This window comes from Alligator mississippiensis, chromosome 4 (genome assembly GCF_030867095.1).
Source record: "Alligator mississippiensis isolate rAllMis1 chromosome 4, rAllMis1, whole genome shotgun sequence".
In the NCBI taxonomy this organism is placed as follows: Eukaryota; Metazoa; Chordata; order Crocodylia; family Alligatoridae; genus Alligator; species Alligator mississippiensis.
The window spans coordinates 147161171-147188195 of record NC_081827.1 but is presented as its reverse complement, the minus strand read 5'-3'; the positions used below and the strand labels follow the sequence as shown (position 1 = coordinate 147188195).

Below are 27025 nucleotides of genomic sequence, written 5' to 3'. Positions count from 1 at the left end.
CCTCAGCTCACCTGTGGCTGCTGCTGCTGTCCCAGGAGAGCAAGCAGGGAAGGAGAACCCGTCTGTCCAGCCATTGCTGTCGCTGTTCTCTGGTCTGGGCTCAGCCCGGAGAGCAGCGACAGCCTGGAGATGGTAGTGGTGGTGGCTGGGTGACTTCCTCTTCCCTGCTTGCTCCCTGAGGCCAGAGCTGGCAGTCAAATATGAGTTGGGAGACATGGGAAGCAGGAATGAGCTGCGAGGAATGCAGGGCAGAGTGAGAGCTTCAGGGAGCATGGGAGAGCCCCAGGGTCGGGGAGAGCCCTGGGGGTGGCAGGGACAGAGGGTAAGTCCCAAGGGGTAGGGGAGATGTGGGGTGGGAGCCCCAGGGGTGGAGATGAGCTCAGAAGGGGAGGGGAAGGGGTACTCTTACCTTCACTATATCTTGCACCTGCACGCATTGGCTCTGTGAGGGAAGATAGAGAAGTTGGAAGTGGTCCCTCCTGGGATACTGGAGGACTGCTCCCAGCTGGTCTTGGGCCTGTAAAGCTGTCACACCTGACTGCAACATGAGCTGCCCAGAGCCACTTAAAGATCATTTGCAATGGAAGATTATCTCTAAGATGTTCAGAGGGCCCTTAGCATGTGCTTTCCTACTCTAATGTTTGGACACTCCTATTTCAAGGCCCCTTGACACATATTTAGAGTCTAGCCTGGGGTGTCACTGCAACCACCTTGTTGGAACAGGGCATGTTTTCTTAATGGGCACAGAACAGGTGGAAGAAGACTAGATTCCTATTTCAGAACATGCTGGAGTGACTCTGGATATACACCAGGGTATCTAAGAAAATCTGGTTCCAAGTGAGATTTGTTATGTACAGGCTGTAGGTCTGGTAAAGCAAAGCAGGCTATCTTCTTATCATTACCATAAGCTATGCCTGCGGAGACATAATGCCGGCAGATCTCAGGCTTGTGGACCTTGGTGCTGGTGAAGACTTTTAAACCCAGGTCCTGGTAAAAATAGAAACAAAAAAAACAAAACAAAAACAAATAAGCTATCAAATACCAGCAGCATGCATTTGATGAAGCAAACCATTCAAAATCAGCCACATTGGGAAATAAATGCCTTTTCTGGAGAGGAATGACTATCATATGCTAATAAGGAATGCAGAAGGGTTCATGATGGCTTCATTTCACTGTGTAGGTCAGGATGCCTGTTGGGATCACTAATGACACAGAAGGTAAATGCTGGTGTGACCTAACTGAAGTCAACACCTAGATCTATTGGGGATGATGCTGTATTTGGGAGTTTTTTAAATGGTATTTTAAAATGGCTGAATGCAGGGTAAGTGAACAGTGAACAGCACTGGACTGACAGAACCGGAGGTGGATATTCTTTGTGTCTTGTTCCAAGAGCTGGTACAACATTGAGTTTCCTCAAATGATCATTCTCTGCCAAAATGTCTTAGTCATGTCCTGGAAGGGCTTCCATCTCTCTAGCCTGCTCCATGCTGATGAGATGCCAAAGTCTGTTTCCAGCTAGGTATGTGGCTTTGTGGGTGCCAAACCTAATGGGCACCAGTATGAGATTCCATGGGTTGAGGAATCAATATCAGATGGGACAGAGATACCCAGGACCCTGTGTGTGTGTGTTGAGATACCTTGGGGGTTCAGACTTTTACAGATTTATATAGACAGGATGGAATGAGAACCTCCATGGCTATGGAGGCTAAATCTCTTGTGGCTTGAATCTGCCTCTTGTGGTTTGGATCTGTCTCACTATTCCAGCTGGGTTTTTTTTTCCTCAGTCATATTTATATCAGTGACAAGGAAACCTCAAAAAGGTTCAGTGGTTGAAAGGAAGTTTTGATGCCCAATGACAGGGTGCTCCAATCCTGGGTTTTCTACTCCAGGTTTAATTATCTTCATGAATGCACTAGTTAACAAGCTCAGTTATGCTTGCTCATGGCCTTCAAGATGTGGCAGAGTGGTGAGAGCTGGTGGGAAGATATGGTGGGCTAATGGCAGCTTCAAAAAAGGAACAGAAACCCAGAGCTTACTTTGAGAATGCTGTAGGCGTCCCCTTCACCATCAGGAGACATGGGCTGGTAGATGAAACCATTTAGTAAGATGGGGTCAAGTGACACACACGGGTTTGTATCCTCTTCCTCTAAATAATGCCCTTTGTAGCCATAACCCTTGAGTTGCTTCAGTGGGAGCAAACTGTATACCTGCAAGAGAGGGTTTAAAACTCTGTGGTATCTGTGACCAAAGAGCCACTGGTTCTCTGAAGGTAAGCCCTTAGGAACATGGTCAGACTTAAAGGACAAACCATTGGGTGTGACTCCACAACAACAAATCTTGCAGGCATTTCTTGGCCTGCTCACTGCCACCTTTTCCATAGAAAACCAGTCTGTGGGGAAAGCACTTGTGGTACTGTGATGACAGCTGGCACCAGGACAGCAAGCCACGGGGTTTGGCCATGGTGGTCATGAGTGGGCCTCTGTACACAAGTCAACGGCAGCTCAGCCTCAGCCAAAAGGCCTCAGTCACAAATTGAAGTGGGCAGCCCTACGCAGCTCTCATGGAGAATGGAGTTTTGTGGCTCCTGATTGCTGGGCACATCTATGACTTACAGAGCTAGCTGAGAGTTCAGCTTCAGGCTTCATGAGGAGGACACTCTTGTCTACTGCCCGGACAGCACACAGGGATTTTGGGAAGGCACCAAGAGTCAAGTCAGTGCTGGAGGCTGGGGTGCCACGAGGAGGTTTGAAAACCAAGCTGACCTGCAATCCAGGAAAAGAATGAAAAGATCAGATTCTTCAGGTACCTTCATGTGCTGCCCCAGAGGGCAACTCAGCTCTGCGACACACAGCTCTGCCAGAACTCCACAGCCCTGCCTTGCATCCTCTATCCTGACTACAGCAATTCAGTGAGGACCGGTATCTCTTGCTCCAGCCTGGGGTTGCTTCCACACTCCACTGTTCCAACTATACGACTTTGCCTGATGTGCGTGATCCTCTGATTGTCATTGCTAACATTTGGTCAGTAGCTGACAGGATCATGGAATCAGTGCACATTTCCTGGGTCATCTTTGAACACTCGTCTTGTTCTGGGTTGCAGGGTGGGCCTCTCATATACGGAGTAAATACGGGTTATAGATTCAGCTTGCTCACCTTATTGGGGAGGCAGTTTTCGACCTGGAAATCTGCTGAGTTGGCGATAACTTCCCCACTAGGCACAGTGGTGTAGACAAGTATCCGTACCAGGGGAGCAATTTCAGGGCCCACGTGTAGCATCAGTGTTAATTTTTTTAAATCTGGTCAATGCATAGAAAGAGAGGGAGAGAGAGAGAGAGAGGAAGGCTTAGCTATGAGTAATTGGCTGCAAGGATTATGCTTCCGTAGGGTGGGCTGAGGTTGCAACCTCAATAAGCAGTATTAGTCATGCTGAATAATTAAACAAGGACAGAAGTTTAGATCAGAGATGGGCAATTATTTCAGCTGGGGGGTTGCTTAATGAGTGTTGCTGAGCTGTCGATGGCTGCAAGGGTAGCCCCACCCTCTGACATGTGCCCCCCTCCTGGCTGCCATCTTGGAGCAAGAAGTCATGCCCTTAGCCCTTGACCTTTGCCGCTGGAAGTCCCTTCCTATTCCCCCCGGGAAAAGCTCCTTTTGGAGGGGGTGTGTCCATCATGGAACAAGAAGAAAAACAAATCATATACTAAAACTCAAACTCATCAATAACATATTTTAATTTTATTACAAAAATATTTTGTCACGATATGTGTTTGTGTAGTTTAGAGGTGATTGCATAATAGCTCAAAAATAAAGTCTTACTTTTGTATATTGTGTGTGGGGGAATGTATGGGGTGTGGTTGGGTTGGGTGTTTGTGAGGGTATGGCTATGTGTGTTGGGGGGTGAAAGGTATGTTGCAGGGTGTGTGTATACATGGGGGGTTGTAGGGGTAGGGTGTGGGTGTGTAGGATTTGTGGAGTGTGAGAGAGGGTGGATGAGTGTTGGGACCCCCCGACACACACAGTCCCTCCGATGATGCACAGCCCCTGCCACCACCAGCAGCAGGAAGAGGCTCTTGGGGTGCTCATGTCCCATGCAGGTGCTGCTGCCTGGCAGTGCACGGCTCTGGCCAAAGCTGCATGTGGCAGCAAGCAGCAGAGCCAGCCCAGCCTACTTCTATCATCTGGGGCCCCCTGCAGTGCATGTGCAGCTCCTGGCACTCACGCACCACCAGGGGGAAGCCCTACACGATGGAGCCAGCTGCCTTCTCTGCTGCCATGTGGAGCTGCTGGGACTCTGCTAGAAGTGGCAGGGAGCCTTGCTCCCTGCTTTCCTGGTGGCAGGAAGCAGGGAAGACTGCTACCTCCACTATGTGGGGCTTTCCTGTGGTGGACCATAAGTACCAGGAGTTGCATGTGCGCCATGGGGAGCCCCATGAGTAGAAGCGAGCTGGCCTGGCTGCATTCCTTGCCATCATGTGCAGTTCTGGCCATAAGCTGCGGGTACTTTAATTGGAATGGCTCTTGCAGCCACTCTGATGAAAGCACCCACCACCAGAGCACTGTAAAGACATCCAAAAGTTTCAAGAGGGAGGAGCTTGGAGGTCTTTGATCTGTTTACACATCTGGAATGCTAGCAACAAATGCAATAAAGAAATGCAACAAATACAACAACAAAAAAAACACATCTGGAAAAACAAAATAACATTTGTAAATTTTGTAAAATTATTATTTCATACTTTTTTTTTCCAAAATGGACTTCTTTCTTATTTAAAAAAGATGAAAGACTGAAAAAGAAAATGAAATGTTTAGTCTTACCTGAAATATGTTTTCCCTACAAGTTCAGTGTCTAACCAGAAAATTAAAAAACAATTAGCAGTTCCCAAGTTTATACTCACTATTCTCAGATATCACAGGCTCTGTAATAGTTCCCGTTCTCACAATTTCTCCCTTTGACATCACCTGCATGACAGAAAAACCCTTGAGTGAGCAGTGGATGAAAGGCGGAGGAATGTTCACTGTGCAGAGGCTTGAATGTAAATCTACCTTCCCATGAGTGAGAAAGGGACGATGCCACACTACATTCACTTAGATATGAGGAGTGGAGTAGGGTCTGATAGCCGTGTGGAATGCTGTGCAGTAGTTTGTGATTCTACTTCACCCTGCTGGTGTCCCTGAAAAACTACTAATGCCAAAGGTGGATGGGTGGATCCTTCTCCTTCTCACTGTTTTTTTGTGACTTCATTTTAAGGCTAAGATAATGCTTACAAATGAAGACATGATAATGGTTTTTCAGGGACTCCAATAGGAAAAGAATTAGAGAAAAACAGGACTAGAAGGTGATCATCTAGACCAACCTCCTGCTTAAGGCTAAATTGTCCTGGTGTAAACTAGGATCACATTTAGGTGCCTAAGATTACTTAGACACCTACTAGATGGAATAGGATCTGGGCCATAAAGTCCAGACTCTGCCTGGAGTTTACTGAAACTTTATCTGAGACAGAAATGCTCTTTTCTAGTGCACACAAATAAGTAAGCAATTTGACATTAAAGGATCTAGAGACCCTTGCCTGCCTCTAATCTCTTCATCCAGTCCCACGTGTTGTCTGTCTTCATCTGCCTGTTGTCCACATTTGATTTCTGTAGGTCTGACAATACCTCATATATATCCATGTTTCTATACACTTAGTTAGTCATTGGTCAAGGGGCTAAATGTTCTTCTCAGCTCGTTCCATCCATGCTGGGACGCAGTGTGGAGCTATATCAGCATCATTTTCACAGGCTGGTGTTACAACCTGAGTGGAGCAGGCAGGAAGGCACAAAGAGTACCTGTACATCTGCAGGGATGCTGCTCCAGTGTGTTGTAATTACAGTGTCAGAGCACACTCGATTAATTGAGCCTGCTGAGGCATGCTAATTAGCGTGCTCCAGCAGCATCCACATCTCGTGTATTCAGTGTCCCTGCACTTCTAAATGGTGATGGGGCGCTTTAACTAAATCTTGTTGAACGAACATTAATTAAAACACCCCCACTGCTATTTTGAAGTGTGGGATGCTGAATACATGAGATGTCATGTGTGCTTTAATTAAAGGGGCTCTTGGAGCTGCTCTGACTTAAGTGCATACCCCCCAGAGCATGTGTAAAGATGCCCCAAGGATATAAGAGGGAGGAGCTTGGAAAGCATTGGTCTATTTCAGGGGCCGGCAATTATTTCGGGTGGAGGGCCACTTACCAAGTTTTGGCAAGCTGTCAAGGGCTGCATGGGTACCCCTACCTCTTGACAGGTGCCCCGCCCCCTTGTCACCATCTTGGGACCAGAAGTCCTACCCTCTAACCCCCGACCTTTTCTACCAGAAGTCCCTCCCCTTGCCCCCAGAAATACTCCTTTCAGCAAGGGGTTTTTCCATCTTGGAACCAGAAAAGTACAAAATTATATTCTAAAAAGCAAACACCTACAACATTCATTAATTTGATTTCAAAAAATATTTTTGTCCTGATTTACATGTGTTTGTGTAGTGTACATAGAGGTGATTGCACAATAGCTTAAAATGGAGTCTTACTTTTGTAAACTGTGGGAGGGGTGGAGAAGATGGGGGATATATGTTTGTAGGGGGCTGTGGGTATGTGGCGGGGGCTGTGGGGGGTGGAAAGGTGTGTGGGGAGTGGGTGTGGGGTGAGGGAGCATGGGGGTGTATGCGGATATGTGGGGAACTGTGTGTGGGGGGAGTGTGGCTGGGTTGTGTGAGGGGGTGTGGGTGTGGGCGTCTGCATGTATGGCAGTGCAAGGGAGCTGTGGGTGCATGTGTATGATGGGGGGGTCCTTTGGGACTCATTCTATTAATACACACACACACACACACACACATGCTCTCACTCTCCTTCCATCATTACTGTGTCTCTCTCTACCCCCCTCCCTCATTGCATGGACACACACAACCCCCCCCCCCCCCACACACACACACATACACTGTTCGTCCCTCCCTCATTACATAGGGAGACAAACATGCGCGCGCGCACACCCCCTCCTGCTCCTGGCCCTTCAGTGAAGCAGGGAAAGCGGCTGTAGGCAGAGGCTTTTTTTGAGGGCAGGGGGGGCAGGTGGGAGGGAACTGGGGTGGTGCGGGGCTGGGCTGACCCTTCTTCTGGGTCCTGCCGGCTTCCCCTGGGTCCTACTGTCCCTAGCTCCTGTCATTTTTGACAGGCAGCAGGATCAGATAAATACTAATTATCTAAACTTTTTAGGTGCCACATGAGCCAGATAGAATGGCCTGGAAGGCTGGATAAGGCCTGCGGGGCATATTTTGCCCACCCCTGGTCTATCTGCATGTCTGGAATGCTAGCAGGGAGTGCGGCACCTCTGTAAAAAAGTTCTCTCAAGACAGAGACTCTTTACTTTTATGAAAATGGGTTTTTTCCATGCTGTCACCCTGACACTGCAGCTGTGCAGAGAACAGTGCACCCAGGAAAGAGAGGAGACTCTGTAAACCTCTGGAAATATCAACCTGACCCTGTGCAGGACAGCTGCTGAGCTCTGGTGAAGTGGAGGAGCACGGCCTTTTTAAGTAAAACTTGTGGTAAAGAGCTGAGTGGCAAACTAAGCAGAGTGTGAATCACCCAGATGTGAATGATCAGGGACTGTACGCTGCAGCACCAAATGTTCAGAAAATGGGAATATCAGCACACAGCCATCCCCTTAATACCCAAAAGCCATGGGAAGTAAGTGTCACCAGTAAGGACAGCCAAGAGACTGATGGCAGAGGCTAGAAGTCCGGAAGAAGTGTGGTTGGAAGAAGGCTGGTTGGAAGTGGAGAAAAGAAGGCTGAGAGGGCAGGGATTTTATAGCAGGCTTCGAATAGCTGAAGAGTGGTTATAAAGAGGATGATGATAGAATACTCTGTGGCCACAAAGGACAAGATGAGGAGAAGCGGGTCTTAGATTGCAACAAGGGATATTTTGGTTGCATATTAGAAAGGATTTTCTAACTTTGAGAGTGGTTAAGCATGGAATCATCTAGAGAGGTTGTGAGATCTCTATCCTTGGACATTTTAAAAGCAGATTAGACAAGCACTTGCCTGGGATGCTTTAGACAGGGATGATCCTGCCTTGAGGGGGCTGGACCTGATGTCATCTCTGAGGTCCTTTCCACCTCTACTTTGTTGTGATTTTATGAAAAAAAGACAGAAAGGTCCAATGCTGGACCATTGCAGCAAACCCTGCTAGGGCTGAGACAGAAACACAGCACAAGGACCAATGATCTGGGGAACCCAAAATGTTCTTTATGAGAGCTAACATGCTGCAGCCCAAATAATCAATGATAAGCAGGGCACAGAAAGATTTAAAGAATATGTCAAGCAAGGGAAGCAGCCCCTACAACAAAGGAGCCACAGACGTGATGCCACCAGACACAGGCAGCAAGTGCTAGTCCAACCTCCTAAGAGCCATGCTCAAAATGGCACATGCAACTGTTTCCGACGTGGAGTGTGAGCTACAGATTCATGACAGCAGTGGGGATGACACTGAAGGCAACTGTGCAAAAGTGGCAGACGTCAAACTCACTCAGACTTATGGGGCCCAGGCCAGGTCCTTTGGGAGCTTCAGATGTTTGATATGGAAGGGTTAGAAGATACAAGGTATCTAAGCCACACAGAGAACCAAAAGGACATAGCCTAACACAATGAAGGCAGCAGCAGGGTGGCAGCAAGATGCCCTCCCCCCCCCCCCAACAAGTGGGAACAGCAACAGTAAGCAAGAGACCGACTTCAAGATCAACACATGTGAAAGACTATAAGATCTAGAAGTCTGCAATAAACATTCAGTCAAGACTATGCCTCTTAGGGTGGGCTATGTACTAATAACCAGTGGCTCTACCATATCAGACAAAAACTGCACTCCAGCCACAGGAGAAGGGCGTAAAGAACTCTGGGTAACAATTCCATAGTCCCCTGCTACAGGTAGCACATTTGAGTTCTGGCTGCTTTTCACGTTAATGGCTTGGGGCTGATTGCCTGGTATGCAGGAGAGCGCTGTACTGTACCGCAGCAATGTCTGTCAGCTGTGTCACACACATGCAGGCTTACCAAATAGTAAAAGGTGATTTCCTCCTCCTCTCCCACAGCCTCTGGTGTCAGGATGTAGTGCACACGCACCTCCAAGTCAGAGTCGCAGGGTAATGTCTCGGGCTGGGGCTCAATTTTAAGGAAACTCTTACTTGGGGAATAAAACCGAGTTGCACTGTGACTGGCAGTACCATATTCAGGAACGACCCAGTTACTATCGTAGCAGTACTCTGTAGATTTATGTCTTGCCTGAAAAAGAAGAATAACATCTTTAGCAATGATCAGAAAGTGGGTAAAGGGTAGCATGCAATTGCATAAGGCAAACCAAATTTTTTTTAAATGGTCTTGGTAGATTTTGAAGTTTACAATATAGTAATCCTACAGTGACCTTTCTTCTGTGGGGATAAATAGGGGAAAGAAGTGAAGGGCCAGACAGGAAGCATATGCAGGAGACAGGGACACAAAAGATTTACAGAGCGTGAGGGAAAGGAAAGCAAAATTCCCAGACAAAACTCTTCATTTCCTCTTCTGATAAGCAAATCGCTGAATAATCACATGGATTTTTCCCAGGGAGCTCATTCAAAGGTATCTTCAGTTGCCTAGCCACAGACCTGGATATTAATGGAGGCAGCTGTGAAGTTTGTAGTGTCTATGGAAAACCAAACGGTTCCTTGCTCATCTGTTGTGTAGTTGCGATCAATCTTGTCCCCAGGCACATAAAGCTTGATTGTTTCATTGGCCAAAGGAGCATTTGATCCATCCACCATCTTCACCTAGAGGAGAAATAAGCAATTGCTGCTGCTTATACCAGGTAAGGAAACACAATCCCACAATTTTAAGGGGCACTTGCCCTAGGTACTTCCCTTCTGTGGTTCCAGAGGGTGCTTCCTGGGGAGCAGAACAAGGGGCAGGCATGTGTGATCATGTGACGTACCACAGGGGAGATGGCGCAGCCTCACACCGTTTGATTAGGAACATGGGAATTAAATTACTGAGCCTGGCCAATGGGCCTCCTACTCTGTCTATGAGAGTCTCCACTGCTTCCCAGGAAAGCAACAGGATCCTCTTCAGTGACAATGTTGTATCAACACCCTCAGTAACCACAGTTTGGAATGCTCTTCTGCATGGTTGAACATACTGCAAGTCCTGGACTCTCAAGGGCTCCCTACCTTCCCGTAAAAGAAGATTCCTGGTCTGTAGTGAGAGTCCACGTATTCAAAGCTGATTTTGCTCATGACATTTGTGATTGCACAGGAGCCTGTTCCAGTTAGCTCTACCCCTGTAAAACAGCACAGCAAAGAAGGTTTATTTATGAATGCATCTTGGTTCTCACCTACAGCACCTCCAGTACTCCTTTCCTGCCTTCCCACCTAACAGGCCTTTGCCTTTTCCTCTCCTTTCAGACTGGCAGCCCCACTGGCTATAGCAGAACTGCCCTACAGTGCTACTAAGACAGTATGATGCATACCTGTCCCCTCTTCTGTGATCTTGCCTTGCACTTCAATATTCATGTGGTACCCTGTTCGGTGGAGTTGGAATATCTTGGTCTTTATCACATTGGAGACACAGCCACGTGCATCTGCCTGAACAGGGGAGAAAGGAGGAAACAGGATAATTCCTAATCAGTACATGGCCTCATGGAACAGGATCTCTCCATACCCAAGGCACCTGCCTGCTGCTTGGTTTAATCCCATCATCTTACTGGCCTGGTCTTGCTTGACTCCCTCATTTCCCTTGTCTCCAAGAAGACCACGTAACTGCTTAAAGTACCCTGTAGATAACCAAAAAATGGCTACCAAGGTGACTTGGAAACAACAGAAGGCACTTTTACATGTGCTCCAACGCGTTCTTATCAGAATGCACTGGAGCTGATTCAATTAATTGAGTCTGCTGGAGTGTTTTAACCAGTGGGCTGCAGCATCTCATGTTTTAAAATGGCAGTGGGGGGATTTTAACAAAAGCTCATTGAATAAGCTTTAGTTAAAACACCCCCACTGACATTTTGAAATGCGAGATGCTGAATCACTAATTGCTGCAGGCATTTTAGAGCGGCTCACAAGAGCCACTCTAATTAACACCCCCACCCAACCCTGGAGCATGATTAGGCACTTATAATGTCACCCTGGGTTTCCTGATTTGGAGGCTGCATCCCCTCTTTTAGAAACTGCCCATCAGTGTGACGTCTGTCCTTGTCTGTCTGCTTTCCTTAGAAGTTTCTTTCTTTCTTTCTTTCTTCCTTTCTTTCTCTCATTGAGCATTATTTCTCCCTTTTCCTCCTCTTGCTTTTGTTGTCCTCCACTCATGCCTTTTCCTGCTCAGTTCCCTTTGTCTCTCACACATGGATATTTCCTTCTCCCACTGCACATTCTCTCTCTCTCCCCTAATCCACCTTTGCTCTTTCTTTGTGTTTCCCTTTCTCTTTCTATTTTCTCTGACTCCTCCTTCTCTCTCATTCTCCTTCCTCTTGACTTCTTTTTCTTCCATGTTTCATACTTCCTCCTTCTTTTCTCCTTTTCTGCTTTTCTCTCTGTTTCCCAGCTGTTCCAATCCCTTCTTCATTCAAAAAAGCCTTTCCAGTTCTCTTTTTGATTGCCAGGGAGAAAATCTCTGAGCCAGAAACCTGACCTGACTAACATCAACAGGAGTGTTGCCATTATTTTAGTGGGGCCAAGTTTCACCCCCCAAGCTATTTCTCATATTCCCAAGCCAGGATTTTATCTTTTCCTAAACAACACATTATATCTGTGATACAGAGCAGACCCCTGGCCAAGTGGTGCTACAGGGATCTAACAATCCATATGCACAGGACCATCAGCACTCACCGGCTGGGTGAATTCCTCACATACTGCGTTTTCCCGTTCTCCATAGCAGTGTGACCTGGGACTGGAAAACTTCCGGCATACACGGACATTTACTGCTCCAAAAACAGGTTTCCCGTAGGTGTACCTGTGCAGATGGGGGTGAAAGGAAACTCACAGTGACTGGAGGAGGAAACAAAGACACAGACAGACAGAAGTAACGTTGTCAGCCAGTTTATACTTATCCCCCAGGTGGCTTCCTAATGTCTATTGTTCAGCATTTCATTCATCTTATTTTTCTTTGATACAGGTGAAGGAGTTTCCACCATTTCCCTTGGAAAACTATTCCTTTATGCATCAGACCTTACCCAATCAAAATCATTTGTCCCTTAAACAGCTTGGTCTCTATTTGACTATTTCCCTCCTATTTGCCTACATCTTTTGGACATGATCTCACCCCACCTGTGGGACTTAGGAGATAGTGAATGAACTTGTGCAGTGACAACCTCAGTGAGGGGCCTCCCTATAACCATACAGAGAGGGGTCATCACTACCTATCCCTGTGATAGAGTGTTCCTAGAAAATTATGCTCAATTCTGGGCATCTCTTTACTAGAAAGTCATTCACAAACTGGAGGAAGTTCAAAGAAGTGTAGATGAAGTGATCAGGGCCTACAGGGAGTGATTTATGAGGAAAGGACAACGGTGTTATATTTGCAGAGCCTAATTCAGGGATATTTAAGTAGGGATGTGATATCCATCTATGACTATCTGAAGGACAGGGAATGATTGATAAGTATATTGCATTGGGGTCCGATGAAGGAGAATGGAAAGGGGAATTTTCAGCTACATATTTCTAGAAGGTTGTGGCATCACATCCTGAAGGAAAGGGACAAGACTCATCTCCTGGCAGATTTATAAAAAAAAAATCTATGAATGAATATGCAGGGAGAGATGATGCAGCACTGGGGTCCTGGGGTGGAGGGAAGTTTGATGCAAAGGGTCTTTTCCCACTCTAGATTCCATGCTCCTAAGGAGGAAGAAAAGGATGGGCAAGCAGGTAGGAACTCTTTTACTCACAGACCACAGACGGACACTTGCAGTTCCTCATCATTGATAGTGATCACCTTGGGCAGCTTCACCAGCACGTCAAACCTGGGCAACACTGGAGAGAAAAGAAGTAGATCAGAAGCTGAACAACAAGGAGGACTTTGGTCTACAATGCTCTCATTTCCCTACTACGTAAAAAGCCCAGGAACTCCCCATCCTCTTCTACCCCAAACCCTCAGAGCCAGGCTCTCAGCCTTTAATAAACCATCATGGCCCCATGACCTTCAGTGCAGCTCTGTCAGCTTACACCTGCTAAGGATCTGGACCACGGATCACAAAACCATGGAGATAGATACAATCAGCTTTGTTCCCCTATACCCTTCCTTGCCCTTCACTTCATGTAAGAAATGGACAAATCATGAACAGCCGTACACCCGAGTAGCTTACTCAGATATGGTGTAGAACTACCCTGGGAAAATTCAAAGGTAAAACTACACCAGGGTAAGCTATACTGATGTCAGTATCATCTGTTTCCAGCTTATTCAAGGGTTGCCATTTGTGGCAAACAGGCTGTTTCTTGCTGCCCTGATGCCCAGTGGAGACGTGCTCTAATAGCACTTACTTCATGCACCTCCCCATAGATAGCTGCATGTAGGATCCCAAGAAAAAAGATAAGTTACTTTGGGTAAACACATTGTCTTTCCACATCCTCAGCAAAGAATGCACACAATTAAAACGTCAGATTCACTGGCTTGTTCCGGCTTCTTCGTGTTGTTCAAGTGATGCAAAGCAGCAGTAAAGCTGGCATCACTATGGAATGAAGTAAGACAGAAGCAAGCCATGAGCTAATGTGGCCTGAATATTCAGCCACACTTTCCAAGTGTCCATGCAGCAAAAAGTGTGATAAATATTATCCCAAGAAATGTAAAAAGCATCTATTATTCCCAACCTAAGGTCATAGGAAAGTAGGGCTGGAAGGGAATTTACAAGGTCAACTAGTTCCGCCCTCTGCTCAAGGCAGGATCATCCCTGACTAAACATCCCAGACAAGTGTCTGTCCAACCTGCTCTTAAAAATGTTCATGGATTGAGAGTTCTCAGGTTCTCTAGGTATCCTGTTCCAGTTGTTGACCAGCCTCATAGTCAGAACGTTCCTCTTATGTACAACCTAAATTTCCTCAGCTTCAGCTTGAGGTCATTACTCCTACTCCTGCAGCCACAGAGAAAAGCCCATCTCCATCTCTCTATAATCAATCACTCTTCAGGTATTTGAAGAGTGTTACCAAATCCCTCTTACTCAGTCTTCTCTTCTCCAGACTAAATAACCCGAGGTCTTTCATCCTTTCCTCATATATTGTTTCATAGTTTTTAGGGGCTGGAAGGGACCTTACAGATCATCGGGTTCTCTTGCCTCCCAGGCGCCTAATCATTTTTGCTGCTTGGCATTGGACTCTTTCCTATTTGTCCATATCATTCTTGAAATGTGGGGCGTAAAACTGGACATAGTACTCTAGGTGAGACTTCTCCACTGCTAAATACAAGAAAAGAATCACGCTCCTTGATTTGCAAGTGACACTCCTCCTCATAAAATCAGCATGCTGTTGGTCTTTTTGGCAACAAGAGCACACTGTTGGCTCATATTCAACTTACAGTCTACTGTAACCCCCAGGTCCTTCTCCGATGTAATGCAGTCAAGCCAGTCACTCCCCAGTCTGTATTTGTGCATACAATTATTTTGTCCCAAGTGCAGGACTTTGCACTTGTTCTTGTTGAATTTCATCTGAGTGATTGAGGACCATTTTTCCAGTCTAACTAATTCATTTTAGATCCTATCCCGGCCCTCCAGAGTGTTTGCAGTTCTACCTGACTTGGTGTCATTTGCACATTTCCTAAGTGCACTCAATCCCAACATCTAAATCATTAAAATGAAGATGTTAAACAGGATGGAGTGGGACCCTACTATCACTGGAACAATTTGGGCAACCTGGTTCTTAGTCATGCTGACAGGAAGTTCTTAGAAAGCACATAAACTGGTTAAAGAACATTGATGCAAGGACTGGAGATTAGAGAAGTTTTTCCAGCAGTACTTTTTCTAGTGAAGGACAAGCTGTAATTTCTCTCTTCTTGAATGATTAGTGGCAATCACAACAACTAAGTTTGCCAAGTGCCTTCATCAATAATCTATCTCCCTTTCTGGCTTCATTTTCACTTCCTTGTGCAATTTCCAAAATATTTTCTTTTGAAGCAGAAGTTTTCCATGCTTGATTTCCAGCCAGAAATATTTTAAAATAAGGTTTAAGGCTGGAAGGAAAAAAACCCAAACAAATTGCATTGAAAGAGCACATGAGGGACAATGCATGCCACCATAACACAACATTAGCTTGGCTTGCTTTGCACCCAATACAGTGTGTTGCACACAACAAGCATGAAAAGCATTAGACAAAAATAAAGGGCATAGCACTGCACACTGAGACTATAGTCACCACCCAAATCCAGGAAGCCTGAAAGGTGGGCCTTGTGCATTAGTTTCCCAGCATAGCCAGGATTACAACAAACAGTGACCCTGGTGGTTTCAAGAGCTAGACAGGAAAAGCTACATGCCACCAAAGGCAGCTACTGTTTTGGCAGTTATCTCTGTTTTCTGCTTACCCGATGCCACACCCAAGGGACCTCTGAATTAAGAGCCCACCCCGGCCAGCATCCTACTCCCCTTCCTCACCGTATTCCTCCACAGAAAAGGAGTGTTCTACGTTTTCCAGCGAGTCCTTCTGCACCACCACTTTGTATTGCCCTTGGATGGGCTCTGAGGTGAGGGGGAAGGAGAGCTGGATGAGGCCCCCAGTCAATTCCACCCCTTGCCACTGGTACACACGGTTCCTCTGGGGATCCTGGAAGAAGGACACAAGGTATCTGAGCCATTCAGTTACCGTCAGAGAAACTGCATGGCAGGAGGCTCACAGGGACTGCGTAGGGGTGATACATTGTCAGGTACAAATGCAGTAAATGCACTATTAGTTGCCTCAGCTATGGTGAAGGGCTGCATGCCCAGCTCATTCGTTCCCTGTTGTAAATATTCAGACCTCTGGCAGGAGTTGCAGAGAGGGGCACTCATCCACTAAATCCTGTGCAACTGAACATGCAGATAGCACCACTTGAACACGTTCAACTGTCTGTGCCTCCTCACCCCCTCCTCGACACAGACCCGGCCCATGCGGAGAGGAGAAAGCCAGAGAGAGGGAGGAAGCTGAAACGAGCCCCTACTTGTCGTGCACAAGCTGCAGGCTAGATTTCTCTGGGTCAGGATTTTCAGCGTGAGGACTAGGGATCAATGTTGCTGAAGAAGGAGGTGCACAGCTTGCGACAGGCTGAGGAAATCCTTCCCCAGACAGAGGCAATGGGCTATGGGAATGCTACTTGCACTGGCCTTAGCCAGTGCGGCTCAAAGTACAGCCTGCTGGCAGGATCTGGCACATGGGGTCGGTCTACAGACCTAGTTCTGCATGCCAGTATCCAGCCTGCAGACCGACTGCGCCCCACTCACCCAGCCTGCGTGCCAGGAAGGTTGAACACCACTGGTTTTAGCTGTATCTGTGTGTGGGCTGGGACCAACGCTCTGGAGTGCACTGGGAGGGAGTGCTGGGGAGGGGGCAGGGTGTAACTTGACAGATAAGACCATCATTTTGCATCCAGGTCAGAACTTTCTCTCCCGGGCTGTGGGGGAAGGCTGAGTGCAAGCCTGGAGCCCAGAGCTGAAACCCCATCTTTGGAAAAGCGGAGGATTAGTCATTATGGATTACTTGTTAATAAACCAAACCAGACCTGCCTTGGCCAGGTCTTAGCCTGGTTCTGAATTCTACGCTCAGCCCAAATTGAGCAGACAGCAACAATCAGAGTAAACAAGAGATGTACACAGATGGGCATACCCTTTCCAGGCCCCTCAGCAACTGGGTTAATGTTCACTATCTCCCATTTTCCCTGTTCAATCTGTCATCTGGGTTGCCTTCAAAAGTCTGTTTACTCTAGATAGCCTGGGGTGAGTGACTGCTGATGGACTGGATTCACTTCACTGAAATTTTATCCAGCAGCCAGGTAAAAGGGGATGTGAATGACACCCCGGTGCCAGGTCAGGGAGAAGGGGTGAGAGAGCAGGCTTTCCTTCCTCCCCCCACCTCTCGCACAATGAGGCACAGTAGCACCCTTAGGTAACAAGCTCCACAGCCCTGCCACAATCACTGCCCCACAGCACGTGAAAGCCTGCAGTCCAGCTTGCCTTGGACAAGGATGAAGTGACCTTACCACCAAGGGCTGCAAAACTGCAGAAAATGTTCATGATACTTGGCCTTTTCTGTCTTTATGCCTCATTTATCCTTCCCCCCAATTAAGCTTTCCCCCTTTCCTATATATTCTTTTCACCCTCAGAAAGGGCAGGAATAGCTGCTTTTAAGATACAGCTTGATCCATTTTTCAAAGGGATTATACAATAGGGTTTTCTTCAGGAGGCAGGAATCCCCATCTTGCATCCAGTCTCTCCTGGATGCAAAAATACGAGAGCAATTGTTTTGTTGCAAAAAACTCATAAAGACCACAGAAGGGCAGACTGCTCTTGATACTATGGATTCCTATTTGAAATCTCTGGGTTTATCTTATGACTCATGTGTGCACACCTAAGAGTCCTAATGCTGCATGACATCTTGTGGCATCCTTGAAAGGATCTCAAGGCACCCCAATGTGCCGCAGCACCCTGGTTGGGACTCACACTGATCCAGAGCTTGTCTAGCTACATAACTGATACTGCTTTATGTATGACAGTATAATTTAAATGGTACAATTTCTTTTCTAGTTTAAATCCAATCATAAAATGATATCAGGGTGCCTTATACCAGTAAGGCTTACTTCAGTGCAGGAAGAGGAATTAGCTATGCTGCTATAAAGCAAACTTTCATAAGCGTGGTGAAGTCTGTGCAAGGGGGCACACTGATGTACCTCGTGCATTATAAAAGCAAACCCCTTAATCCAGTAGTTACAGGGGTAGTTAATTTGTGCAAACCAGCCCTTATTTTGACAAGCTAACCATTTTAAGCCCTCTTTAAATGATTTAAAGTAGTATAACATGTCGCACATCCATCGTTTTTCCTGTGCAGCTCAACTGCTGAAGCTGGGTGGGATACGAGAGCTGGAACCTCTGCCACTATAAATGCCCTCCCTGATTTGCTGCCCACGTTCACATCCAAGGGGCAGCTCTGGCTTTAAAGCTGAGAGTGGTGAGAATAAAAATAAATTCAGCCACTTACCTGAATGTAGGCTAAAGGAAACTGTAGGGAAAAAAACACAGAAATCCAGAGTGAGAAATACAGGTTAGTCTTGTATGGAAGTCAGCTACAGTACGTTTTTGCTTTCCTTCCCTTAGCATTGTGTCTTTCCCTTGTTCTGAATTATCTCAAGGAAAACACCAGTAATGCTGTCTAATATTTTTAACCCAAACTGGTTAAGTTGACACAGCTGTAATTTTAACCACCGTGCTTTTAGTTTAGAGATTTTGGGGTGCCATTTTCCAAAACAGGGTGGAGGCTGAAGAGGTTAAGAGCCAGCCTACCTGGGGAAGTTACTGCAAACAAGCTTGGGTGTGAAGTTAAGGGCTCGGGGCTGTTCCTCCCTAACTCCAGCTAAGAACACTTCTGTGCAGTTTCACTTATTCCACTTAATCCATCAAATTCAATGGAAATTATGGGCTGCTTACATGCTTTTGAAAATCCTCCTTGAGGCTAGATTTAAAAAGGTCTTTAAATGCTCTAGTCCCCTTTTTGTTGCATTTTACTTGCTTTTTTATACCAAGCCTGATTCAGTGTTGCCCTGACTAAACAGTGATGCACTTGCAAAACCTTAGGTATTTCTGTGCCCAGCTGTAGCAGAAGTGAGAACATAGTTTCAGACAGTACATTTCACTACTGCATTTGCCCCTAATGTCCAACATTTTGATTGAGATACACATAAATACTCGTGTGGTGAGCTGAAGGCTTTGGGGAAGTCAAGATCTGTATATAGGTAATTGCTTTTTTCAGGGTAGAAGACCTACAGATCCCATTTCAACTTTGCATTTAAACCAGAGTGAGGTCTGGTGCAAGATGCACGACACAATGGCAAGATACAAGACAACCCAGCTGAATGAGTAAAATGCTGCAACTGCACAGCCAATAATGGAATTGTAACAATGATCCCAAGTGAGAAAAACCTCAGGACAGTCTCAGACCTGCTTTTCAGCCTGGTGGTATCTAAACAGTTCAGAAAATTATACAGGACATAGGCTGAGACCTAGTTCAACAAGGAGCCAATCAGAGCATCAGTGCCTAGGGGTGGGGAGTTCACTTTGAATCTTAATTATCAGCAATGCTCAAGATGGAGCTGCAGGGACCTCCATAAGTGGATTTAGACTCCTGAATCGATGAATGGAGAGAGATGAGGAGTAAAACACACGAGGAGTAAAAGGGCAGCACAAGGTTGGGGGCACCAGCCTTGGGTGTTCATTTAGAAGTAGGCAAGAGTGATAGCCACTGCTGCCACTGCCCGCTCAGCCACTGCCACTGCCCCTGCTTTCCAGGGTGCAAAACCTACTGGTTATGCCTGTGGGGCAGCATTTGTTTTAGATCATGGATAGAAACTGCAGAGGACTCTGAGGGGGTCATCATCATTCATATGTCATTTTGCTTGCGGTTAATGAGGAGTGAGGATCACAGCCCTACCTTCTTGTTCAGGGGCCGGAAGTCGTTGTCCAGGCAGACGATCCGGAACAGAACTGAGGGAGAGAGGAACAGAGGGGTTTTTGCTGTTAACGTCGCAGCCACTCTTTCTGCAACCATCAGCCACTATATCAGACACTTTGCATACTCCTAACCTGATGGCAATGCCTGCTGGGCAGGTGGCAGAGATGATACGTGTACCCCATGCTTCCGGCTTTGTCATCAGGTGGGCAGCAACATGAGGATGGTTTGCTGTGGGCTCTGCTAAACCCTGGGCTTCCCAGCACCCTGGGCTTCCCAGCACAGATCCTATGTTGAGGGATATTGGGGGTCTAGAGAAGGAGAAGAGCCCCCTCCTCTGACTGGGACTACCTACCCAGTTCCCCGTACCTTTCTGTCCTGGTTTGTAGATGGGTTTGTCCGTCTGAACAAAGACCAAGCTCTCCGGGTCCTTCACCAGCACAGATTTCCGGCTCTGGTACTTCAGTGTCGGCCCCTTCACCAGCACACTGAGAAATGCCACTGCTGTTCTATTCAATCTGGGAAGCTGCAGAACGGTGAGAAAACAGCTACATTATTGACCCATCCTGCTGCATGCAGCTGTTGGACGCTAGAGATTTTTATGGCCTGAGAAAAACAGTCCTCTAGAATCACCCAGTCTGGTTCTACCCTGGATCCTACAAGAATTTTCCTTTCCCTCCCCATGAATGCCTTCTCTATTCCACTGACATCTCTCTAATGGTGGTATAGCTGCCCCCACCTTTCTTGTGAGTCTCTGCCCTGCCACCTCTCCTGTCCCCCAGGATGGTGCCTCCATCTTCCCCAGTAGCTCCCAGTCTCAAGACGTTCATCCCAGTGTTTTAGACTGAGTTTTTCTTTCAGGCTATCACCCCTCACACTACCTTCTTTCATCACTAAAAGAGATTTCTCTTCCCTCCTTTATACTCTTATTGTCAGGGATCAGGTCCTAACAGCTGTGGCACCCAATGATTTATGCTAACAGGAAGTTTCTCCCCATGAATTATTCCAGTGCTGGGTTCATGTTTTCATGCTCTTCAGCAGCCAGCCTTGTGTGCTACAGGGTACAATCATGAACTGGCCATAGGGAGGGAAAAGTTGAGCTAATGAGCCTTTTTTTCCCTAGGAACTTCTCTGATTTCTGCAGTGCTCCTCCTGGTTCTTCCCTTTTGGTTTTACCTGAAGGCTAACGGAGACTCCTGAGAAATGGGGTGTCATACCTTCAGTTTTGGATTGGCTGTGTGGGATAATCATGCAACAGAGCCATCCCCAGCCTGTCCTGTAGCAGGCATCTCCCAGCAGCATTCTGGGGCATTTCGTTCAGAATGGACCGAGGAAAATCAGGCCTCAAGAGTTACCCACACAACTTCCTGCAGCAACCTCAGCTTTCCTTGAAAGTCTCCAACCTCAGGCTCCAATAGGGTGTGGATATACAGCACATTTATCCTGGAGTAATTTACCCTGGATTTTATTTTTCATTAAATTTATCTTGCTGTAAGAATTGGATGTGAGACCTGCTCTCTCAAGCTGGTTGCCCAAAGTAGGGGCTATTCTAGCACTTGGCACCCAGAACACCTGGAGGAGACATGGGTGTTAGAGGGGGGCTGGTTTGCACTGAACAAATGGTGATTCTGGAGTGAGATTGATAGCAGTGACAGGTGGTGACACCCACACCAGAGTTTCTTTCTCTAAAGTAAATTTACTTTTGATTTCTTCAGAAGAACTTTACCCTGGAGAACAGCATTTCCTCTTGAGTAAATACTGTGACATGTCCGCTCTATTGTTTTTTTTTAGAGTAAACTGAGGATATTCAGAATAAACATGTTTTATGTTCACACCTTTAGTGTTTCATGATGGCATTGGTCCGTGCAGTGGTTTGTTCTAGGTTGTCAATATATTCCCTCACTGGTGCCTGATACTCACTTTGAATGAGATGCATTTGAACAGCTCCTTCTCAGCTACCACGTCTTCAATCAGGCTCTTGTTCCCCCCAGTGTGTTCCAGTGTGGCACTAAGAGTCACGGTCTCATTGAGGTAGCTCAGTTGGATGCAGACTTCATTCGAAACCTCAGTTTGGATAAGGAAAGGCACTAATACCATGTACTGCCTGAGGAGGTGAAAGGCCCAGATCAGTGAGGCAGGGATATGTACTGGACAAATATGTTAATGAAAGGAAATGGACTGGTTTGATAGACTGATCCCATTGGGAGCCCTTGCCGGTGGCTCTGTCTTCTATGGGGAGTTTTCACCAGGACTTGCACAGGAAGCAGTTTGTGGACAGGATAGGACATGCTTCCCCAACACAATGTATTTGATTTGGGACTCCTGACACACAACTTGCCCAGCCTTGAGGAATACTGAATTGTTATTTCACAAGCCAGGGCACAGGCCCTGTGCAGCTGATGCTGAGACTTTGCTGTGGCAGCCTTCTTTGGAAGCTAACTGTGAACATTGCCTCAAACGGCAGAAGGTTGGGCAGGATGGCACCATAAAAAGGCATTAGCTTTCGCAGGCAACATCCCACTCTGTCAGCTAATATGAATGGACTTGCAGAAAGGAGGGATTTGAAATGGAACAGGGGTGATATTTTTTATTGGACCACCTGCAGAGTTGGGATAGACTTAGACAAGCTTTTGGGTACCATTGTGCTCTTCCTCAGGTCTCTCTACTCAGGAAGAGGGACCAGTTAGCGACTCTAGTTGCCAGGAACAGTTATTTAAAGCAGTCAGAGCAGGAACTACTGCATGTGGGATATTAAGTAAAATAGGGGCCAGCCTTTGCTTGGCTCCAGAGCTGGTTCCCCCGTCCCCACTTATTATTAGGGCCCTAGGACACAGGCAGTGCCTCCCCTATCACCCCATGTATCCTTGAGGAAAAACGGTAGAACGGACCCAGCCAGAAACTCCAGCCAGAAGCAGCCACGGCCACAGCAGGGACCTCTGACCCCTCAGAAAATGTCTACATTGCCTGCAACAGAGCTAGGGAGCACTGCTGTGAAAGCACCCCTGCTCCCAGCCCCAGCCTCAGGTGTGCTAATAGCCACAGAAATGTCACACGGCTGCCATTCAAGAAGCTCTAGGCACCAGCCAATAAGCATGTCTAAGCTCGGGAATGGCACTGAACCCGAGGCGACTTTGTCATTGCAGTGGTGCTCCCCAGCAGGGTGGGAGGCAGCATGAATGAGGCCACCGAGCCTTTCTGACTGGGCTGTCTCTGTCCTGAGCAGAGACAACGCTGGCCCCAACCTTCTCCCAACTCCTCTCTCACAGCTGCTTCTCCTCAGCACCCCTGGACACCTGCCCTCTCCTCCCCCCACCCTTCACCTCAGTGTCCTCCTTCCCCTCATTTTTCTTTCTCTTTAGCTGATTTCCTCTAATTAATACACATGCCTCCCCCAAATAGGTGCAAGACCATGCCCTTTGTTCCCGCACACGGTGCCACATCCCTCTTCCCCAGCCGTCTGCCCTGCGCATCTGGAAATTAAGCTTTGGGGGCAGGGACAGTTTGCTAGGCCATGTCTGTAGGGGGCCCAGGAGATTGGGCTCCCTTCTAGGTGGGTTTTGGGGGCCTCAGGAGATGGGCATATCCCTGGGAGGGGGAACAGTTGAAATCTCTGCTGAGGGTTTCCAAAGGAAACTTTGCAACTCTAGCAGGTAATCGGACTCAAGCCACGAGCTGGCTGCCCCACGGCGCAGCATCTCCTCAGACCCTGCAGAGGGGAGGGAGCAGCTGTGCCGCACATCCCAAGTGCTCCTGGGGCGTGTTGCACTAGAGCATTTCCCTGCCGGAGCCTGTGCCAGCAGAGCTGAATCTAGGTCACAGACTCTCTCTGGGCACAAGCACCTTGGAAACTGCCAAGGGAAACACACTGGCTTTAAAGAAAGATGAGAAAGGGGAGAGAAATGATCGGGCACTCAGTCACAGGCAGGGGAACTATGGGGGAGAGATTACAAGGAAGCTGCTCCGATGCCCAGCTTCAGGGAAAGCCAAACACCTGAAGACTTTTAGGTAGGGGTATAGCCCGTGAGGGCCATGTGGACTGGGATAAAGAAGGTGCGGTGGCAGAGCTACGTGAGGTGCCCGGGACTCGAATGGCAGGGGGCTGTGAGCAGAAATGAGGGGCACTGGCAGAGCTGGGTGAGGAGCCCAGGGCTGGACGAGCAGGGGGCTGCAGGGCAGGAGTGGGGCACGGGCAGAGCTGTGTGGGGAGTCCAGCTCTAGGATAGCAAGAGCATTGTGGGGCACCAGTGAGGGGTATTGTTTTCTGCCAGTGAAGGGAATGGTGTGCCAGTGTCGGGAAGGAGGGAAAGGAAAGGAAAGACAGTAAGAGTCTGCTCTGTGCACATAGCTTACGGTTCGGTGGTGGCCGAGGTGTCTCCAGGGAAGAGGAAGAGGAGGAGGAGGACGATGCTTGGGCTAAAGGAGAGCTTGTACTTCCCCATGTTGCAGAGCAGGACCTGGTGAACGAGGCAGGCAGGCAGGCAGTCTGGTCCCCTGCACCTAGCACTGCCCCCTCTCTCTCTGTTGGGTCAGCCCTTTTATATTGCTCTTTGCAAACAGCCCACAGGACAGATGCAATAATGGCTGGGGGCCAGGACTTTCCTGGCAACAGGGAGAGGAATGTGAGGAGGAGCTACAGGCGGCAGCTTTGGATTACAGCAGAGAGAGGGCCAGACACTGCCAGAGCATTGACTGGATGTGTTCAGGTGAGACATCTGTGAACCATTTGTACCTCTGAAACCCAGCTCACTTAACTCCTTCTGGGTAGAGGCGGTAGGATTATCACTCTTGTTTTGCACAGGGTGACTCCAGCATTGTACAAGGATCGGCACCTGCCTCTAAAATTATCTCCCTGTGACCTGAGATATGTCTATTCCAAATCCTGTGTCCCTGAAGTGTAATATATTCAGATTCCTTTCCTCCCTGTTCCAGCAGGGAATATTACCATTTTGCATACTGTTGCCCTCTGCCACATGGCCTCCTCTGATCTGGCTGCATGTAGGCAGCGGTGTTTGCTACCAGAATGAACAGCATGGATCCTATAGAGTAGCTGACTCAAACTTGCATGGATCCAAGCCTTCTGGCTGAACTGCCTGTGCTAGTGAAGCCATGGGGTTGCAACACTGATTGGAAAATGCACCCCCTCTCTCCCTGCAAGTTGTTTCCCTAGGTTGATTGAGTGAAGGGGATTGTTCTTCAGGCTTCAAGACATGGGGAAAGGGTTGTGAGGGTCTTCCTTGACAGTAATATGACAACCCATTGGGCCTTTGGGCATAGGAAGGGTGATTGCATCATTAGGAGAAACGGGGTCCTTTCTCAGCTTTGATATTGCCATGGCCTTTCCTCCACCACAGTTGACCTGCCTGTGAAATGGACATCATGATCCTGATCCTACCCACAAGGAAGGCAAAAACTAATGCTTGTCAGGAGGACGGAGATCCTTTGATAGAAGGTGCTAAACAGGCAAAGCTAAGCACCCACTTGTGGGCAGAGTCATGGGGGAACAGACATTGTAAGGTAAATCCTTACTGACTGTAGACCCCAAACCCCTGAATGACAGGTAGGTGCCCACGGAGATCCAGACTCTGCAGAGGTCATATCTATTCACTTCCAGTAAAGGCAGTCAGAAACCCAAATATGTTGCAAAATTATGCCATGTCACTTGCCAGTAGTCCAGCCTTCACCTTGCTGTGGGTACAAAGCCAAGGTGTGGGAGGATGAACAAAATGTGAAAGGTTAGTACTACAGCAGTCCTTGGGGCATGGAGTCAGGCGTCTGTCAACTGATAGCACAGATTTTTAAATCCCTCACCCCACCTTCCTCCCTACACACACTCCCCTTCATATTTACTCTCCCTTTACTCTCAAACAAGAATCTCCTAATTGCCCAGCCAACAGATCAGACGTGTAGCATGGCAGTTTTGGGCCATAGGAGCCAGTGAAATTTAACACAGGGCAAAGGCTGAAAGAGCAAGGGGGCTCAGGGCAGGACTGTGTTGGGAGCACAGGGGGCTCAGATAACACGGGGGCTGCAGAACACGTCTGAGAAGTAGCTCTGGAGGAATCTTGCAAGTCCCCTCTCCTATACTATGCTACTGTTTTTTAGCATCCCTCAAATTGTCTTGATCCTTGAAAAGTGTAAGTAGAACAAATCTGTGTCCTACCTGACAATTGAGGCAAGGCCAATACTTGGGCTAACAAATGCACGGTATTTCTGTGTGCAGAATTTTCAATTTTTGGGGGGTGGGGGGGGGGGGGGGAATAAGGCCCCTTCTATTCCAAATCAGAACAAAGATCAAACATTAAAAACTTTATGTGAGAGAGAAACACTTGGGTTGGGAAGGAGGAATTGTAGTTCAGGAGAATATGAATGGTTCTTTTCTGGGTTGCTCCATGAGATGTTACCCCTGCAAGACTGCCCATGGAGCTGACGAAACAGGCAGTCGTGAGCGCTGATAGTCTGAGTCAGAAGGTTTGAGAAAATGCCTGTCAAGAGAGCCTGGGCTATTCTGTAGCTCACTTAGCAAACCGCCATGGACCTGTGGCCCAGAAGTCCAGGCTCCACAGTTGCCCTTCACTGGGTCTGAGAAAGTCAATCGGGTAGGTGGGCAAGTTGGCAGGAAATGTGGCCAGATCATTTGTTCTCTTGGAAGGCTTTTGGATGATGAAACTTGTTGAGCCCATTAACGGGAAGTGGAAATCCCAGAAATGCATTAAAAAGCAGTAAGCATATAAGTAGGGGCTTTGAAAAGCTAAAGGGAGGCAGACAATGCAAGCTTTGCTGTGTTATCACTTAATAACTGGCTTCATTACAACAGGGTCTGCACAGAGCACAGTGGATTTGAGCCAGGGGATTTGAGCTGTTGGGCAGGCAACTGCATGCTAGCAATTGAGGCATTGACTCACTGAAGTACCCTGGACCAAGTTACCTGATTTTTCTCTATTGGGAACACTGGGTAAACGATGTTGAAACCCAGAAAAATAAAGCAGGCACTCAGCATCTGTTGGGAAATGCATTACATTCTGTAACAACCTTTTCATTCTGTTTCTGAAACTGCGAGCAAGACCGACTGCTTTCCTAAACCTCTGGTCATTCACTGCAGGCAGGGAGCCCAGGACAGTGATGGAAAGCAGGCTGCAAGGCAGGAGTGAGGGGCACTGGCAGAGCTGTGTTACAGATTTTTTCCCACAATGAGCCCTGCACAACTTTGCCACCCACCTGCAGTAGTCCAGGTCTCTGCCTTATCACATTTGCTTCTGGCTTCTGTAGGTGAAACTGTGCACCACATGAGAAAGGAAAGCATGTTAAACTGCCACTTGTGATATAGGTGTAAGCAGGGGCAGATCCAGGGGGATGCACTAGTTCACTTGCACAGCA

At 47.5% G+C, this 27025-nt stretch overlaps 1 protein-coding gene across 1 annotated transcript; it reads right to left on the bottom strand.

Moving 5' to 3' along the window:
- LOC106737178 (alpha-2-macroglobulin) lies at nucleotides 1-24181 on the bottom strand. Its single transcript, XM_059726765.1, has 18 exons — nucleotides 24002-24181; nucleotides 21572-21755; nucleotides 20021-20177; nucleotides 19634-19686; nucleotides 18188-18208; nucleotides 15616-15784; nucleotides 12928-13012; nucleotides 11873-11996; nucleotides 10519-10633; nucleotides 10220-10329; nucleotides 9662-9823; nucleotides 9072-9299; nucleotides 4892-4955; nucleotides 3153-3295; nucleotides 2613-2762; nucleotides 2037-2207; nucleotides 903-987; nucleotides 1-442 (listed from the first exon to the last, which is right to left on the bottom strand). Exons 1-18 carry the CDS (start codon nucleotides 24088-24090, stop codon nucleotides 195-197), a joined length of 2358 nt encoding a protein of 785 aa, XP_059582748.1. The 5' UTR covers nucleotides 24091-24181; the 3' UTR covers nucleotides 1-194.
- Nucleotides 24182-27025: the final 2844 nt, after the last annotated feature.

Bases quoted from the DNA above. Each gene is read 5' to 3' on its own strand.
- LOC106737178 (XM_059726765.1), bottom strand. From the start codon at position 24,090: ATGGGGAAGTACAAGCTCTCCTTTAGCCCAAGCATCGTCCTCCTCCTC. The intron at 21,756-24,001 runs GTAAGCTATGTG...TCACCTCCTCAG, and splicing joins ACCTCGGCCACCACCGAACC to GCAGTACATGGTATTAGTGC. The intron at 20,178-21,571 runs GTGAGTATCAGG...ACCGTTCTGCAG, and splicing joins TCAAATGCATCTCATTCAAA to CTTCCCAGATTGAATAGAAC.